We start from the raw sequence: 16,282 nt of genomic DNA, 5'->3' as shown, positions 1-16,282 counted from the left end.
TTACTCTCACTTTAAACAAAGTCTCAGCTTCTGTGAAAATGGATCATTTTTTTTTTATTGTACTTTAGGTTCTGGGGTACATGTGCAGATCATGCAGGATTGTTGCATAGGTACATACATGGCAAGGTGGTTTGCTGCCTTCCTCCCCCCATCACCTATATCTGTTATTTCTCCCCGCTTTATCCCTCCCCACCACCTGCTGTCCCTCCCCTATTTCCCCCAAATGACCGCAGTGTGTGACACTCCCCTCCCTGTGTCCACATGTTCTAATTGTTCAACACCTGCCTGTGAGTGATACCATGCAGTGTTTGATTTTCTGTTCTTGTGTCAGTTTGCTGAGAATGATGGTTTCCACATTCATCCATGTCCCTATGAAGGACATGAACTCATCATTTATGGCTGCGTAGTATTCCATGATGTATATGTGCCACATTTTCTTTATCCAGTCTATCGTCGATAGACATTTGGGTTGGTTCCAGGTCTTTGCTATTGTAAACAGTGCCACAATGAACATATGTGTGCATGTGATTTTATAATAGAACAATTTATAATTCTTTGGGTATATACCCAGTAATGGGATTGCTGGGTCAAATGGTATTTCTATTTCTAGGTCCTTGAGGAAGCACCACACTGTCTTCCACAATGGTTGCACTAATTTGCACTCCCACCAACAGTGTAAAAGTGTTCCTATTTCTCCATATAGTCTCCAGATTTTTTAATGATCGCCATTCTAACTGGCGTGAGATGGTATCTCAGTGTGGTTTTGATTTGCATTTCTCTAATGACCAGTGATGATGAGCATTTTTTCATATGTTTGTTGGCCTCATAGATGTCTTCTTTTGTAAAGTGTCTGTTCATATCGTTCGCCCACTTTTGAATGGGTTTGTTTTTTTTCTTGTAAATCTGTTTTAGTTCTTTATAGATTCTGGATATTAGCCCTTTGTCAGATGGGTAGATTGCAAAATTTTTTCCCATTCTTTTGGTTGCCGATTCACTCTAATGATTGTTTCCTTTGCTGTACAGAAGGTCTGGAGTTTAATCAGAACCCATTTGTCTATTTTGGCTTTTGTTTCCATTGCTTTTGGTGTTTTAATCATGAAGTCCTTGCCTATGCCTATGTCCTGAATGGTTTTGCCTAGGTTTTCTTCTAGGGTTTTTATGGTGTTAGGTCTTATGTTTAGATCTTTAATCCGTCTGGAGTTAATTTTAGTGTAAGGTGTCAGGAAGGGGTCCAGTTTCTGCTTTCTGCACATGGTTAACCAGTTTTCCCCACACCATTTATTAAACAGGGAATCCTTTCCCCATTACTTGGTTTTCTCATGTTTGTCAAAGATCAGATTTATCTTTAGAGTATTTCAGAGCAAAAAGAGAGGGGCCTTCCCTTCCAAGGGAGGGGTACAAACTCCTGCTTCCACCACCAGGTCTGCTTCATGGTTCCAGGGAAACTCCAGAGTTTTCTGTTTTCCTTTTCTAGAAGAGTAAAAATATGTGCTATATAGATAGGTATATATACATGTGTGCTTGGGAAGTCCTTTTGCACCAACCTACATAAGTGTTAACCATTGTTTTTGTTTTTTTCTTAATAAATAATTAGAACTGGCTACAAATAACTTGTAAAATATACTAAAGCCTTAAGTTTGTATTTCTTTATTTCTGGGAAAGCTGTTTACTGAGTGGGATGACCTGTATTTATGTGAACTACATTTATAATTGAATTGCCCCTTCCTCCTAGATGCATGAGAGATTTACTTAATTAGCATTGATTCCTTGTCTCAAAGGACTGAGAATTCCAACCAGAGCTTAGGTGTATAAGGCGATATAAAAGCAATGTTGTTGTGTTTCTGATTTGGGTGATAAATTGGCTTTAGAGAAATGCATCTTTTCATGACGCTTGGGAATAAAGCTTGTGCTTTGCTGATGTCGGACAAGGTTGAAGTTTCACTTTTGTTCAATTTTTGTCTTCAGCTTAACATTAAATACCTCCTCAGGTCAAGGGAATTTTCCTCCCCCAGCCTTACGGAGTTCTTATAGGAATTGAAAAGTATATTATAAAATACAATTTGAAGATGAAAGGAGAAATAAGCGAGCCTCAGGTCTGAAAACTGGATAGATTATACAATTACTTTAGTTTGCCTATAGAAAATTCTAGTGAAGAGTGTTTTTTCACCTGATATTAGCGTAGCAGAGAGACGCTGAGGTGACTGATATTTCAAGGAGAAATGTGCTTAATGATTACAAATGCATAGCTAGAAATAGAGTTTACACAACCTTAGCCATACAGATTAATCTAGCAGATCTTCTCTAATACTAATACAAGAAAGTATTATTGGATCTCTTTAAAAACTTCCACTAAAACATTTTTTTTCTCATTCAGATGAAAATGGGCTCTGTTTATGTAGAACAGGATAGGTCCTCATTGACTGTCAGATATTCCCCAGTAATCCAAGGATGGGAATTATCTCTATGCTTGTATCTTCACCCAGTGCCAGTGAGATTTCAGAACTACTTCAGATCCTTAATACTGATCAAACTCATCAACTTATCCTCATCAATGGATAAAAATAAAACACCTTTCAAAGAGTCTGGTTCAAGTTTGCTGTTTATTACAGGGTATGAGAGAGTCCTAGCTAGGATTCTCAAAGGAAAAAGGACACCGAAGGTTTTACTCTTTGAATCATTTGTGATTTGATGTGGTTTTTGCAGTGGATCTCTTGAGCCTGTCAGCTGCATGTGATGCCTTGGACCAGCACAACCTCAAGCAAAATGACCAGCCCATGGATATCCTGCAGATTATTAATTGTTTGACCACTATTTATGACCGCCTGGAGCAAGAGCACAACAATTTGGTCAACGTCCCTCTCTGCGTGGATATGTGTCTCAACTGGCTGCTGAATGTTTATGATACGTACGTATGGCATGTTTCTGTTTCCCGAGCTGTGTCACAGGAGGCTTAGCTTACAGAATGGTGACAGTGTAATTAGCATTACAACAGGACCCCAGAAGCTGTGGACCTAATGCTGTCCCTGTGATAAATTATTTTTGCATTTATGACTTGGAAAAGTATTTTGATAAACTAGGAGGTAAGAGCCAGAACGTAGATTGCTCTCAGATTAGAAAACAAACAAAACCCTGAGATACTCATTTTTCAAACAAGTCAACATGTAGCCTTGGTTCTTTCCCTTTCTTGCCCACGGATTTTGGAATTAACTCCATGTACTTCGGGAGTGGCTCCCTCTTATTGGTGGCCATGGATGTGCTCCCGGATATACTGGCACACCTGTGTCCAGATCAGAGTGGTCTTAGCTGATACTTGGAATAATTTTGCAGATGATTATGAATGGATAGACCAAAAAAAAAAAAAAAAAAAGGGAAACAAGCCCTTAATGCAGCAAACTCAGCTCCTCAAACTAAGAACATTTTTTGTTTTATTTTGTTTTGTTTTTTATTAAGAGTTTACAAAGTTTCAGTTTGGCATCTCCATTCATCACTCTCTCTTAGAGAATAATTGTTTATTTCTTTTGGATTGCACACGGGAGATATCCTGAGTTCTTTTTTTTTTTTTTCTTGAGCTTAATCAATTGAAGAAGGAAGCAGAAGGAATGGATCTTAATTTTGCGGAAATTCTTCTTAGACCTCAAAATTATTACATGCCTCATTTCACCAATCAAAAACATATTCCCATTTGGAAATCTGGAGGGGTTTTCTGAAAAGAGTTGCAAATTAACTGTTTTGCCTCTGTTGTAGACTTCTACCACCTTTTTAATTAAAATGTATACTTTTTTTTTCCTTTCTTATAAGGTATTGCATTTAAAAAGTTCAGGACCACCTGACTATTACATTCATGATAGTTATCTGCCAAGTCCTTGAACATGCTGGATTTCCATTGTGGACTACATTTACATTTGTTTTGATAGGAGTTTGTATTTAGGTGTCCCCTCAAATAGATTTTGGCGCTGTTTTCTTTGCAGAGGACATGTGAATGGATTCTGAATTTGTAACTTCATTCTACCTGCCTGAAAATTATTTGGTGACTATTTTAAGTCCTTGAAGACCTGAGTTGCTGTATAAAGTGAATTTGTTACATTGTAAATTACCTTTTCTTAAGAGGGAAAAAGATAAGACAATTTTCCAATGATAGGAATTTTGTTGGTCCATTAGTGCCCAGGATTTCTTTTTGACTGAGGGATTTAATAAATGTTAGTAGTTGAAAATTGAGCATATTGTTCACTGAAAATAACCGCAATTGGGACCTATTCTTTGTGATTTTCAGGTGCTAATGGACGAATTATTCTAAAATCTTTTCTCTTTTTTTTTTACCAATATGTAAGGTCCAGTAGCTTTTCATAATAAAATAAGAAGCCAAAAAACTATTGAAAGACATTTTTTTAAGCTTTAATCTTAGGTTTGGGAGTACATGTGAAGGTTTGTTACATAGGTGAACTTGTGACCCAGGGGTTTGTCACGTTCCATTATTGGAACACTAAGCTTGTAAGAATTATATCCTACTGCTGAAGGTCGTCGCCAAGGTCTGATTTTTCACAAAAAAACAATTTGCAACCTTTGACATAAATGGGTTAAGCCCAGTACCCAATAGCTGTCTTTTCTGTTCCTCTCCCTCCTCCGACCCTCCACCCTCAAGACCCCAATGTGTGTTGTTCCCTTCTTTGTGTTTGTGAGTTCTCATCATTTAGCTCCCACTTATAAATGAGAACATGCAGTATTTACTTTTCTGTTTCTGCATTAGTTTGCTAAGGATAATAGCCTACAGCTAATCCGTGTTCAAAAGACATGATCTCATTCTTTTTTTTGAGATGGAGTCTTGCTCTGTCACCCAGGCTAGAGTGTAGTGGCGTGGTCTTGGCTCATTGCAATCTCCTCCTCCTGGGTTCAAGCGATTCTCCTACCTCAGCCTCCCAGGTAACTGGGATTACAGGCACCTGCCACTGCACTCAGCTAATTTTTGTATTTTTAGTAGAGACAGGGTTTCACCATCTCGGCAAGGCTGGTCTCAAACTCCTGACCTCATTATCCACTCGCCTCAGCCTCCCAAAGTGTTGGGATTACAGGTGTGAGCCACCATGCCCTGCTGATCTCTTTCTTTTTTATAACTGCATGGTATTCCATGGTGTAGATGTACCACATTTTCTTTATCTAATCTTTTATTGGTGTGCATTTACATTGTTTCTACGTCTTGAAAGAGATTTTCTACAAAATGGAAAACTTTTCATTCTTATTTTCCTTTTTTCCCCATGGGTACAATTAGCTTATTAATAAATTTGTAATGTGGAATGCTTTATTTCAGCTTGCTATGTGTAAAGTGAAATAAAAGCAATCTATATTAAAAGATTGATGTAGCAAGAGGTTATTTATAAATTTATTTTTAGATCACGTATTTGAATGCTATTTAATAGAGTATCATATTTTTCTTATAGAGATAGACTTTTATATTTTATGTCTTATGTGGCATCAGAAAAGTCAGACCTTGGTGACAGCCTTGAGCAGTAGGATATGAATAATTCTCACAAGCTTAGTGTTCCAGTAATGGAAAACTAGGCATAAATGTGTTAATACCTGACAAAAGCCACAAAATACACAAACCATTAATTTTTTTCCAGCAAGGGGCAGTCTGATGAAGATCTGAGTGTTAAGAGGGCAGAGCAGTTAGTTGCTGGTAATTTTTTTGGTTTCAATGACCAAAGTAAGTAATTTGCTTTAGTAACCAAAGTAGGTTGGTGAAGAGTAGTAATTATTTTGCTTACTAACTTAAATTATGGTGTCTTTCCATAGGTGAGTAGATTTTTTTTTTCTTAATTTATATAGAACTTTTGCATTTCAAATAAGGGTTTTTAGGAATTGAAACCTTGGTAAACATTCAGTGGTCAAGTTTGTCGAATTTCCATTGCATTGTAGGTCATCAGTTAAATAGATAATGAATTTGGAAAAGTTCATCATAATCTTAATAAAACAGCAGTCAATAAAGTTCACACATCAAACACTTTATTATTTTATTTTTCCTTTTTAAGGCTTTATTCTTAAATAGAAGTGTTTACCCTCTAGCAAAGTGCCAGTAATTGTTTTCTCGTTTGATTCTTTATAATAGGGGACGAACAGGGAGGATCCGTGTCCTGTCTTTTAAAACTGGCATCGTTTCCCTGTGTAAAGCACATTTGGAAGACAAGTACAGATGTAAGTTATGTGTACTAACTCTGTATTCTTTTATTAATGTTGGCTAATTACCCTAGTTCTAGATGGGAAATGACAGACTGTTCTTATTTGACAGCAAGTTCCTCATGGAAGATGTAGAACTGCTTTTAGAGTGTCATAAAATTTGGTTTGTGCTATTCCTTGTCAAACATTAAATTGGAGGCATTTAAATGGAGAATGAGGATTAACTTTTCCAGTCCAAGTATTATTTTGCATTACATTGACTGTGTCTGAATAAAACACATGTTCCTAGGGGATAAGGTCTGATTTTCTAACCTCTTTCTATAAGTCGGAAAAATAAGTGTGAAGATTTAATCCCTGCACTTGTCTAGTCTTTGGATTCTTATTTAAAGAATACTATGTGACATTCATGTTCAAGAAACATTGTTTATTTTATAATCATCTTACTGCAAGTTGTACTGACACATCAATTCCATGACGTGACTAACATTTTATTCTTTGAGAGACAGATAGCTTGCTGTTTCTTAAACTGTAGGTACGTGCCTTCCTACAGAATATCCTCTTGATTACACATTGGGATCTTTTGCTTAAAAAATTCTAAAACCATATTAAAAGCAAACGTGAGAGGAGTGATGGTTCAGATGAGCAAGTGGCCATTCATTCCTAATGTGAAAGGCTGCACTTGGTTTTCCTCTTGAAATGCTTATAAGCAATCTTTTCAGTAGGAATATTAAACAAACCCAGCGTAGCTTTTCTTTTCTCACTTCTCTTAAGGCCTAGCCACGCATGTGAGGAGACATGCTGAGCTTCAGGACAGGCAGGAGATAAAAGCCACTCTGTGTCCTACTGATCATTTCTCCATCAGGAGTAAGCCACAAAATACACAAACCATTTTGGCTCACACTTTTATATAATTTACACTTGAGTTTTCTCATTCTGATAACCAAAGAAAAATAACTGAACAGCTTTTGTTAACCATTTAAAAATGTATTTTGGATAAGATGGTTATCTCTGTGTGCTTTTCTCCTTTAAATATTGTAGTTACTTCTTATAGGTTAGGTTTTAAGTCTACCATGTATATTGTATAGGAACAGCACATTGTAAATATAATATTAAATTGAATAATTGAGGAAGCTTTGAGCCCGTGTTTCAAGTAACTACTAAGAGGAAACATGTTTTTAGGTTAGTGAAACAAAAATATTAACTTGAAAATGAGATGTTTGAAAATACCTCATAACTTTTAAAATAAACATCTAGTTATGTGTATTGGAGAGAAGATAAAAAGCTGTGTGTGCGATCTCAATTTTTAGTGCCATCTTAAGTAGCTTGTTAAAACTTTAATTTCCTAGAGTTAAAAGTGTGCTTATAGGTACAAAAAGCTTTCTTGGATTTACTTTTTTTGAGGGGCAACTTCTAGATGAATATAAGGTGTAGTTAAAATTTTATTTCTGAAAACAAAATATAACACTGCAAGCATTTGGTATGTTCATTCATTCTGTTACATATATTGGTTACCTGCTATCTACTGGCTACTGCTGTTCTACTGTAGACACTTCTGGCACATAGTTGACCAAGATATGGTTCCTTCCCTCAAGGGGATATAATTCTCCTGCCAAAAAAGATAGACACATACTAAATGAATGCCACCGTAATGTGATATGAGCTACTAATTAGAAACATGCTGCCAGGTGCAGTGGCTCATGCCTATAATCCCAGCACTTTGGGAGGCCAAGGGGGGCGGATCACTTCAGGTCAGGAGTTCAAGACCAGCCTGGCCAACATGGTGAAACTCCATCTCTACTAAAAATACAAAACTTAACTGGGTGTGGTGGCATGTGCCTGTAATCGCAATTACTTGGGAGGCTGAGGCAGGAGAATAGCTTGAACCTGAGAGGCAGAGATTGCGCTGAGCAGAGATCACACCACTGCCCTCCAGCCTGCACAATAGAGTGAGACTTCATCTCAAACAAAAACTATGCACAGCATCCTGTGGGAACATATACATGATTGATGGACTGGAAGCTCAGTGATCTTATGACTCCATAAAGAAGTCCCAGTAGCATTTTTGAATCTCTGGTGTCCAAAGGGGGTGATGCTTTCAGCCAGTTATATGTCTCTTCATGCAAAAACACTTACTTTTTGATAGTTGTTACATCCTATATATAATAATTACCAAGGATTGTGTTCTGGCTTAGAAGAAATTTAAATGTCAAGGGTACATATAAAGCTTGTGCTTCTTGCAGTGACAGAGTTCATGTAAAAGTTATCACACTTCATATACATACAGTGATCATTAACTTGATTCATAAAATAATAAATATCCAGATTAGCACAAATTAGAAGTAACCTCACGCTGTGGAAATATTGGCTACTCTTGAGAATTGCTACTAGAATTGAATTGGATGTCAGGTTCTGCTGGCATCCATTGAGTGCTGTGTTTTGATTGTTACAATTTTCTTCTTCCTTTGTAGACCTTTTCAAGCAAGTGGCAAGTTCAACAGGATTTTGTGACCAGCGCAGGCTGGGCCTCCTCCTGCACGATTCTATCCAAATTCCAAGACAGTTGGGTGAAGTTGCATCCTTTGGAGGCAGTAACATTGAACCAAGTGTCCGGAGCTGCTTCCAATTTGTAAGTTATTCACCTTCTAGGTAACATATTTCTTCTTTCATAGTTCAGAAATTAATTAAACCCACAGAGCTTCAGTTTTCATATCAGCTCTTCAGTAGGCAGTAGGCAGTAGGCACGGGATTTGGGATATTTGGAACCTCTGTAGTAGGCAGCTTCTGGAACTCTAGGTTTTGGGAAAGAAGACAGTGCTGAGGAAGGAAAAGAAGTCTCTATCTGCAGCAGGGACCCCACAGTTACTGAGGTGCTGGAAGGGAAGGGAGTTTCCAGTAGTTCAGCAAGGGAGGAAATAAGTCTCTAGCCATAGAAATCCTATGTATATAAGAAAATGGCCTTTGTAGGCGAGTCTCTTTGTCTCTGAGTTCTTTCCCTAATTATTATAGCCTCCTTTAAATGGCTATTGGTAAATTGCTAACACAGATATCCTTTTTTAAATATCCTTTGTAGCATTGACATTCTCCTATAATTCCAAGGTCTAGAGGTGTGTACTCTCTGCTAATGTCCATCACTAGCTGTACACGCTGTTGTCCATTCTCTTTCCTATCCTGCCCCATTGCTTTTGCTCTGTCATAGTCAGTGCCCCAAAAACACCCTCTTCTTTCCAAATGCTGGAGTACTCCACTGATAGACATTCATGTTGTTCTAATTTTTTTTTCTTTTGTCTTTTTTTCTTTTTTGAAATGGAGTCTTGTTCTATCGCCCAGGCTGGTGTGCAGTGACGCGATCTTGGCTCACTGCAGCCTCCGCCTCCCGGGTTCAAGTGATTCCCCTGACTCAGCATCCTGAGTAGCTGGGATTACAGGTGCCTGCTACCACGCCCGGCTAATTTTTGTATTTTTAGTAGAGATGGGGTTTCACCAGGTTGGCCAGGCTGGTCTTAAACTCCTGACCTCAGATGATCCACCGGCCTTGGCCTCCCAAAGTGCTGGGATTATAGGCGTGCGCCACCATGCCCATCCTCTAATTTTTATTAGGTACGTGGTGCTACAGGGAACATCCTTGCCACTTAGCTTTTCTCTTTGGAGGTTTCTTTATAGTATTAATTCTCAGGTTTGTGTTTGCCAGACAAAAGACTATAAACTTTTTTGGTGGCCTTTCTTCAAAAGTTGTTTATAATGCTATCACTATTGAAGAAATAAGATATTTTCAGTATCACATTTTTCACAGTGTTCTTATGTTTTTTTTTTTTTTTTCAAGTGCTAAGAGCTGTTTTTCTTAAGTAGGGTTTCTCAATCCATTCTAATTCTATTAACAATGGCTGAGATTTACAAAATGGAACTTGCTTTAGAGCTAACTGGGTTATATCTGGAGTCTTTGACCACAGACTAGGATAAAACTCTAGAAGGCTTCCTGGTCAGAACACTGTGAATATGTAGGTGTTTAAAGCAGAGTATTTATTTAATAGTTAATTGGACCAGTTTACTGGGTGCACCCATAATAAGCTCACTTAGGTAAAGTGGGATATACTGTTTGAATTATTTTGTCAAAATTATGGAAAATTAGCCATAAATGTAAAATGCATGTGGAGAAATAAATATCTTTTCAACATCATATCCAAACCTTCCAAAACACAGCTAGATGGTCACTACCTAGCTTTTTAGAAAATATATTGCTGTATTAATATTTCTACTCCAAAATGTAGACACATAACTTTCATACAATGAATATTAATGGCCAGAAGGAATCTAGATTCATTTTGATTTTTTAAAATCCAATTATAAAAGAACTTGCCATAAACATTATTTCCTAGTCATTTTTTTTTTTTTTTTTTTTTGAGACGGGGTCTCACCCTGTCATCCAGGTTGGAGTGCAATGGTGAGATCTAGGCTCACTGCAACCTCCGACTTCCGGGTTCAAGTGATTCGTCTGCCTCAGCCTCCCTAGTAGCTGGGATTACAGGGCGCCTGCCACCATGCCTGGCTAGTTTTTTGTAGAGACAGGGTTTCACCATGTTGGCCAGGCTGGGCTCGAACTCCTGACCTCAAGCAATCCACCTGCCTTGGCTTCCCAAAGTGCTGGGATTACAAGTCCTAATCAAGTTTCAGTTACTTTTTTAGTTCTAGTGAAACACACATGTTCATATATAGGAATATATAACATATATGTGTGTGTATTGTGACTTGGGTTAAAGGTAAGGGTCAGTGATAGTCCCTGCTGCCGAGTAAACTAGGATGTATTCAGGGTCACCTGGAGCCTTTGTTTTCTGTCACCCCTAGTACTGACTCATCAGGAAGCCACCACCATCTTCACTGCAACCTCTGGCCCTCTTGGATTTGGTTGTCAGGATAAGGGGTGGCCAAACAGAAGCTCTGCTTTTCCTGGGCTGCCCTCCTTATCAGGAGACCAACCTATTCCATTTCTGCCTGCTGCCTCCTTTTGCTGGAAACCTCCTTCTCCCCTAAGCCCATGTCTCTGGTTTGGTTACATTTCTGTCTCTGTAATAACAACTCTGTATTCTCATTGTCAAAGCTTTGAAATCATCCATCCTTGCATATTTGTTGAATGCCTCCATGTTGGCCAGCCACTCTTGTAGCTCTTTGAAATGTGAAAGTGTTTTGTTTTGTTCTGTTTTGTTTTGAGAAGGGGTCTATCTATGGCACCCAGGTTGGAGTGCAGTCACATGATCACAGCTCATTCCAGCCTCAACCTCTGGGCTCAAATAATCCTCCCACCTCAGCCTCCTGGTTAGCTGGGACTATAGGCATGGACCACCACGCCTGGTAGTGTTTTAAATTTTTTTGTTTTTATTTGTTTGTGGAGACAGGGTCTCTCACCATGTTGCCTAGGCTAGTCTTGAGCTCTTGGGCTCAAGCTGTCCACCTGCCTCAGCCTCCCAAAATGCTGGGAATACAGGTGTGAGCCATGACATCCAGCCTTGAAATGTTTTCTATGAGACTGGGGAGATATCAGTCAAGATATGAATGGTGGTAACAGGTGGCTTTTGATTTTTTTCTGTATTTATTTTCTGCGTTTTCTTCTTTGAACATTTATAATTAGGAAAAAAAGTAAAGTGCAGCATTTTTTTTAGGGAAAGAAACATGTGTTGTTGGATTGTTTTCCATTGCCATTCTTACATTGTTTGCAGGCCTTCTCATCATTGCACTGTCTTCCTGGCAAGCCTCCACTCCACACTCTAGTCCTTTGCATTGGTCTTACTGCCCTCATACTGGTTTTAGAGAAAAGCATTCACCATATGACAGCGTCCTTAAAAATGTCAGTATCTTTCCGTTGTCTACTGAACAAATCCTGATTTCTCCATTTAATTCTCAGAGCTTTCCTAATCTGGTTTTATAACCACCCATAGTTTGCTTTCACTATCATGAAACAGCTTCTTACCATTTGTATTTATTATGATTATAAATAATATTGTTACCATTGCTGCTAACAAAACTTTGTTCACACGAATTCTCTCATTTAATCCTAACCAAGTTTTTGAGGGGAACAGAATAGTCAGGCTTTGGAGATTTTGCTTTTATTATTGTTTAAGTGGATGAATAATTTATCTGTGCCCTTAAAGTCCCTCAGCTGATGGAAGGGTTTGATTGCTAGTCCACCGCCACATTTACCACCTCATTCTCAAATATGTAGTTTCTGATGCTTCTGCTCTCCAGCTTCCCGAGGTCAAACAGCTAGTTCTCCTGAGTCCTAGAAAAGGCATGACAAGACAGGGGACCTTGAGGGGGAAGAGGAAAGAGTTTGAAGTATTGGCAAATTGAATATTTCTAGTAAGATGGTAGTAAATTCCGTATGTATGGTGAGGCTTACATTACTTAGATTTGAGGATCCTCTCAGCTTTGTAGCAATTTGCAATCAGGTTGAATGGATCCATTGTAAATACTTACTTAGGAATCCACGTCCTGGCCCTGGCATGCTTTTTCCTGGCCAGGTGCACTGGCGGTCACCTTGCCTTTCATTGTGCAATGTGCAGAAAAATACAATGTTTGCTGTAGGGAAAGATAACACGAGTGAAAACGTCCTCTGCCCTTTGTTTGAAGTACAGGACCTTGGGAATGGGGCTGGGCTCACTCCTTCAGCAAGTTTGTGCTCAAAGGCTGCTATTTCTACCAGCCTGGGGAAGTGGTAATAAAGTATTTGTTTATCCTGCAAATGCATTCCTTGCATCGCAGATTTTATTTCCTTTGATGTCTTGTCACCAACTTGAAACTTCCTTTTTATTCAAGTTGGTACAGTTAGAAAGGTACTGAATCTTCTAATTCAGATAGGGGCCCAGTAGTGGCAAGAAGAGAGGTGTGTTTTTATGTGCTACACTCTGGATTGTCTATTAAAGGTTTTCTCATATCCCTCCCCACTAACCACTTAAAAAGAGAAAAGGAAATCACCCTTCAGGTCTAAATGATAATTTTTGCTTATTTAAAAATCACTGTAGGTCTTCCAAGAAATTATCCATTAAGCCCAGAAATGAAGTCATATCTATGGCTATTAAAAAGAAATATTGACAATTTATGGCTTTGACAGTGGTATCGTCGTAGATACTAAATGAGGCAACAGGATACGTTTCCCCATCAATAGCATATTGCAATCAACACATTTACTGGGAAATTGACTCATTTTGATAATGATAGAGGTAAAGTTTTACAACTAGTTTATTATTAGAGATACAGCTGTAATTAATATATGGTCAGTTTGTTGCCCTCTCATATTCCAGGGAAACAGCCCTGTTGGGAGATTAGATTGATCTTTGTGACCTTAGTAAGGCCAAGCCTGCCCTGGAAATGAGTCACACAGACTGCCTGAAGGAGCCTTGAGGGTTGTCTGCATCTCTTCTTTTTCAGATGAGAAAGCAGGGCCACAGTGGCAGAATGAATCCATTCTACATCATGCAATTATATCATGTCATGGCTTCAACCAGTTCAGAGACAAGACTGAAATAACACAGTGTTAATGTGTTAATGTGATCCCTTATATGAATTTTAGGTTGTAATAGAATGGGATAAACACCCCACTCCAAAACACATACATGCACACACATGTGCATGCACACACACACATCTTTATTTAAAATATTCTAATCCCAGCATAGCCATTTAGTCTATCTTCAAGTAAAACCAAGTACCACTTTTAGGTGGGAAAACTTTATACAGTCATGTGCTGAACAATGACATTTTGGCCAACGACAGGTGATATATACTGTGTTGGTCCCATAAGATCAATTTAAGAAGAGATTATAATGGAACTGAAAAATTCTTATTACTTTGTGACATTGTATCCATTGTAACATCACCGTGCAAAGAATTATCTCACAAACCTGCAATGCCAGCCGTTTAACAAATGTAAAAGTATGTTTTAAAATATTTTATTTTCAGTTATTATGGACACATAATAGTACTTATTTATGGGTTACATGTGATATTTTTATACAAGCATACAATGTATAGGGTAGTACAGTCAGGGTAATTGGGGTATCCAGCATCTCAAACATTCACCGTTTCTCTGTTAGGAACATTCCAACTCCTCTCTTTTAGTTATTTTGAAATATACAATAAATTATTGTTGCCATGCATGGTAGCATGCACCTGTAGCCCCAGCTTCTTAGGAGGCTGAGGTGGGATGATCACTTGAGCCCGGTAGTTCAAGGCTGTAATGTACAACGATTGCTCCTGTGAATAGCTACTACACTCCACATGGACAGCATAGTGAGACCCTATCTGTAAAAAGATTAAAAAACACATTGATTACTATAGTGACCTTACTGTGCTACCAAACATTATATCATATTTCTTCTTACTGTATTTTTGTACCCACTAACCATCCCCTCTTTATCCCCCACCCACATCTTTACTACTTTTCCCAGACACTGGTAGTCATGATTCTGCTCTGTTTCCATGGGTGCACTTTTGTTTTTTTTTTTTTTTTTTAGCTCCCACACATGTGTAAGAACGTGGGCTGCTTCTCTTTCTGTGTGTGGCTTATCTCACTTAACATAATACCTTCTGGTTCCATACATGTTGCTGCAAATAATAGGATTTCATTCTATTTTATGGCTGAATAATATTCCATTATGTGTTTATAGCACATTTTCTTTATGCATTTATCCACTGATGGGCACTTAGGTTGATTCTCTATCTCGGTTATTGTGAACAGTACTGCCGTGAACATGGGACTGTGGGTATCTTTTTGTGGTTTTGATTTGGTAGTATTTTCTTCTGTAAACATTTTAAGGACTTTATTGTTTAGATATCATCAAGTATACCCACTTTATATTCAATATGCTTCACCTATGAAAGCTGGAGTGTCAAACTCTGTTTATTTTACATCTGTTTTCTGCCTCCTGTTGTACTTAGTATTCACAATGAATAAGTTGCTTTTCCATCTATCTTCTGAATTTTTCTATTTGTATGACAAAAATGAACACCATCTAGGCACAGTTACTGTAATAATGTAGAATGATATGGAAATGAGAATAAATTACAGTCTCAACTGTTGAGAACAAGTGTTTCTCTGTGTTAGAAACATTCCAATTCCACTCTTTTAGTTATTTTGCAATATACTATGTAGTGTTGATGCCATGCATGGTGGCGTGCACCTGTAGTCCCAGCTACTCAGGAGGCTGAGGTGGGAGGATCACTAACACATAAATGATAAAGCATTCCAGAATATCTGGATCAGTGACGGGCAGAGTGGTTAAGTGCATAGGCTCTGAAACCAGACTGTGCCTGCGTCCAAATCTCTGCGTCCAAATATTTGCTGGTTGTATGACTGTGAGCACATTTCTTAACCTTCCTGGCCCCTGAACTCTTAGAGGTGATTGAGGAGATTAAATGAACCAATAGAAGCAAAGCACTTACGAGCTGTGGTGAATATATAGTTGGTGCCCAGTGAATGTTAGCTATGATTATCTAAAGTATGTGTTGTGGCATGAAAATACCTGCCAGTATTAATAATTCCTTTTAACTATAACAAAACATCATCTGTGGATTTTTAAAAGACTCTAGAGATTCTGTTTATCTGCAAATGTTAAAATGCCATGCCAGGAGACTTTAGCTTGTTAGACAGCATTCTCCAGGGCAGTTGATTAAATTTTATTAATATATTTTCCATCTTGAAAGGAACTCCTAAAAATCCTACTTCTCTTAGGTTTCCTTTGGCTTTTTGTTTAGTAATCAGACTGCGGGCCCTTTGGTTCTATAGACATTCTTTTTACACCACTTTTGGACTGATGAATACTCTCTGGTAACGAAATAATTAGTAAGAGTTACTACTATTTGATATTTATAAAGAGGTGGCCTTTCCCAGAATTGAAGGTAGACCCTAATAGTCCAGTCAGCCTTCCACAGAGATAGCTGGCTGCTATGAATAGCTGAGAGATATCACCCACCTCTTACTGGGCTTGCTCATGAACAGTTAAAATGCCTGCGATTTTCAGAAAAGACCCTTATCAGAGTATTATCAGCATTGTCTTAAGTTTAATATTGGTTTCCAGTTGCTATTTGTAAAAATTATAAGCTATTGTGGGTTAAGCTTTATGATTAT

At 38.1% G+C, this 16,282-nt stretch overlaps 1 protein-coding gene across 17 annotated transcripts in view; it reads left to right on the top strand.

The window, feature by feature from the left end:
- Positions 1 to 16,282, top strand: part of DMD (dystrophin) — a 2,282,798-nt gene that overhangs the window by 2,185,869 nt on the left and 80,647 nt on the right. For all 17 annotated transcript variants that reach the window (XM_032285804.1, XM_032285805.1, XM_032285797.1 and 14 more), the window contains 3 exons: positions 2,704 to 2,905; positions 6,101 to 6,186; positions 8,637 to 8,794. In XM_032285804.1, coding sequence (XP_032141695.1) covers positions 2,704 to 2,905; positions 6,101 to 6,186; positions 8,637 to 8,794 — 446 coding nt within the window. The remainder of the gene's footprint in view (positions 1 to 2,703; positions 2,906 to 6,100; positions 6,187 to 8,636; positions 8,795 to 16,282) is intronic.

Source organism: Sapajus apella, unplaced genomic scaffold, assembly GCF_009761245.1.
Source record: "Sapajus apella isolate SASKATOON/1434 unplaced genomic scaffold, GSC_monkey_1.0 scaffold17, whole genome shotgun sequence".
Lineage (NCBI taxonomy): Eukaryota > Metazoa > Chordata > Mammalia > Primates > Cebidae > Sapajus > Sapajus apella.
This window is presented reverse-complemented; position numbering and strand designations above follow the sequence as displayed.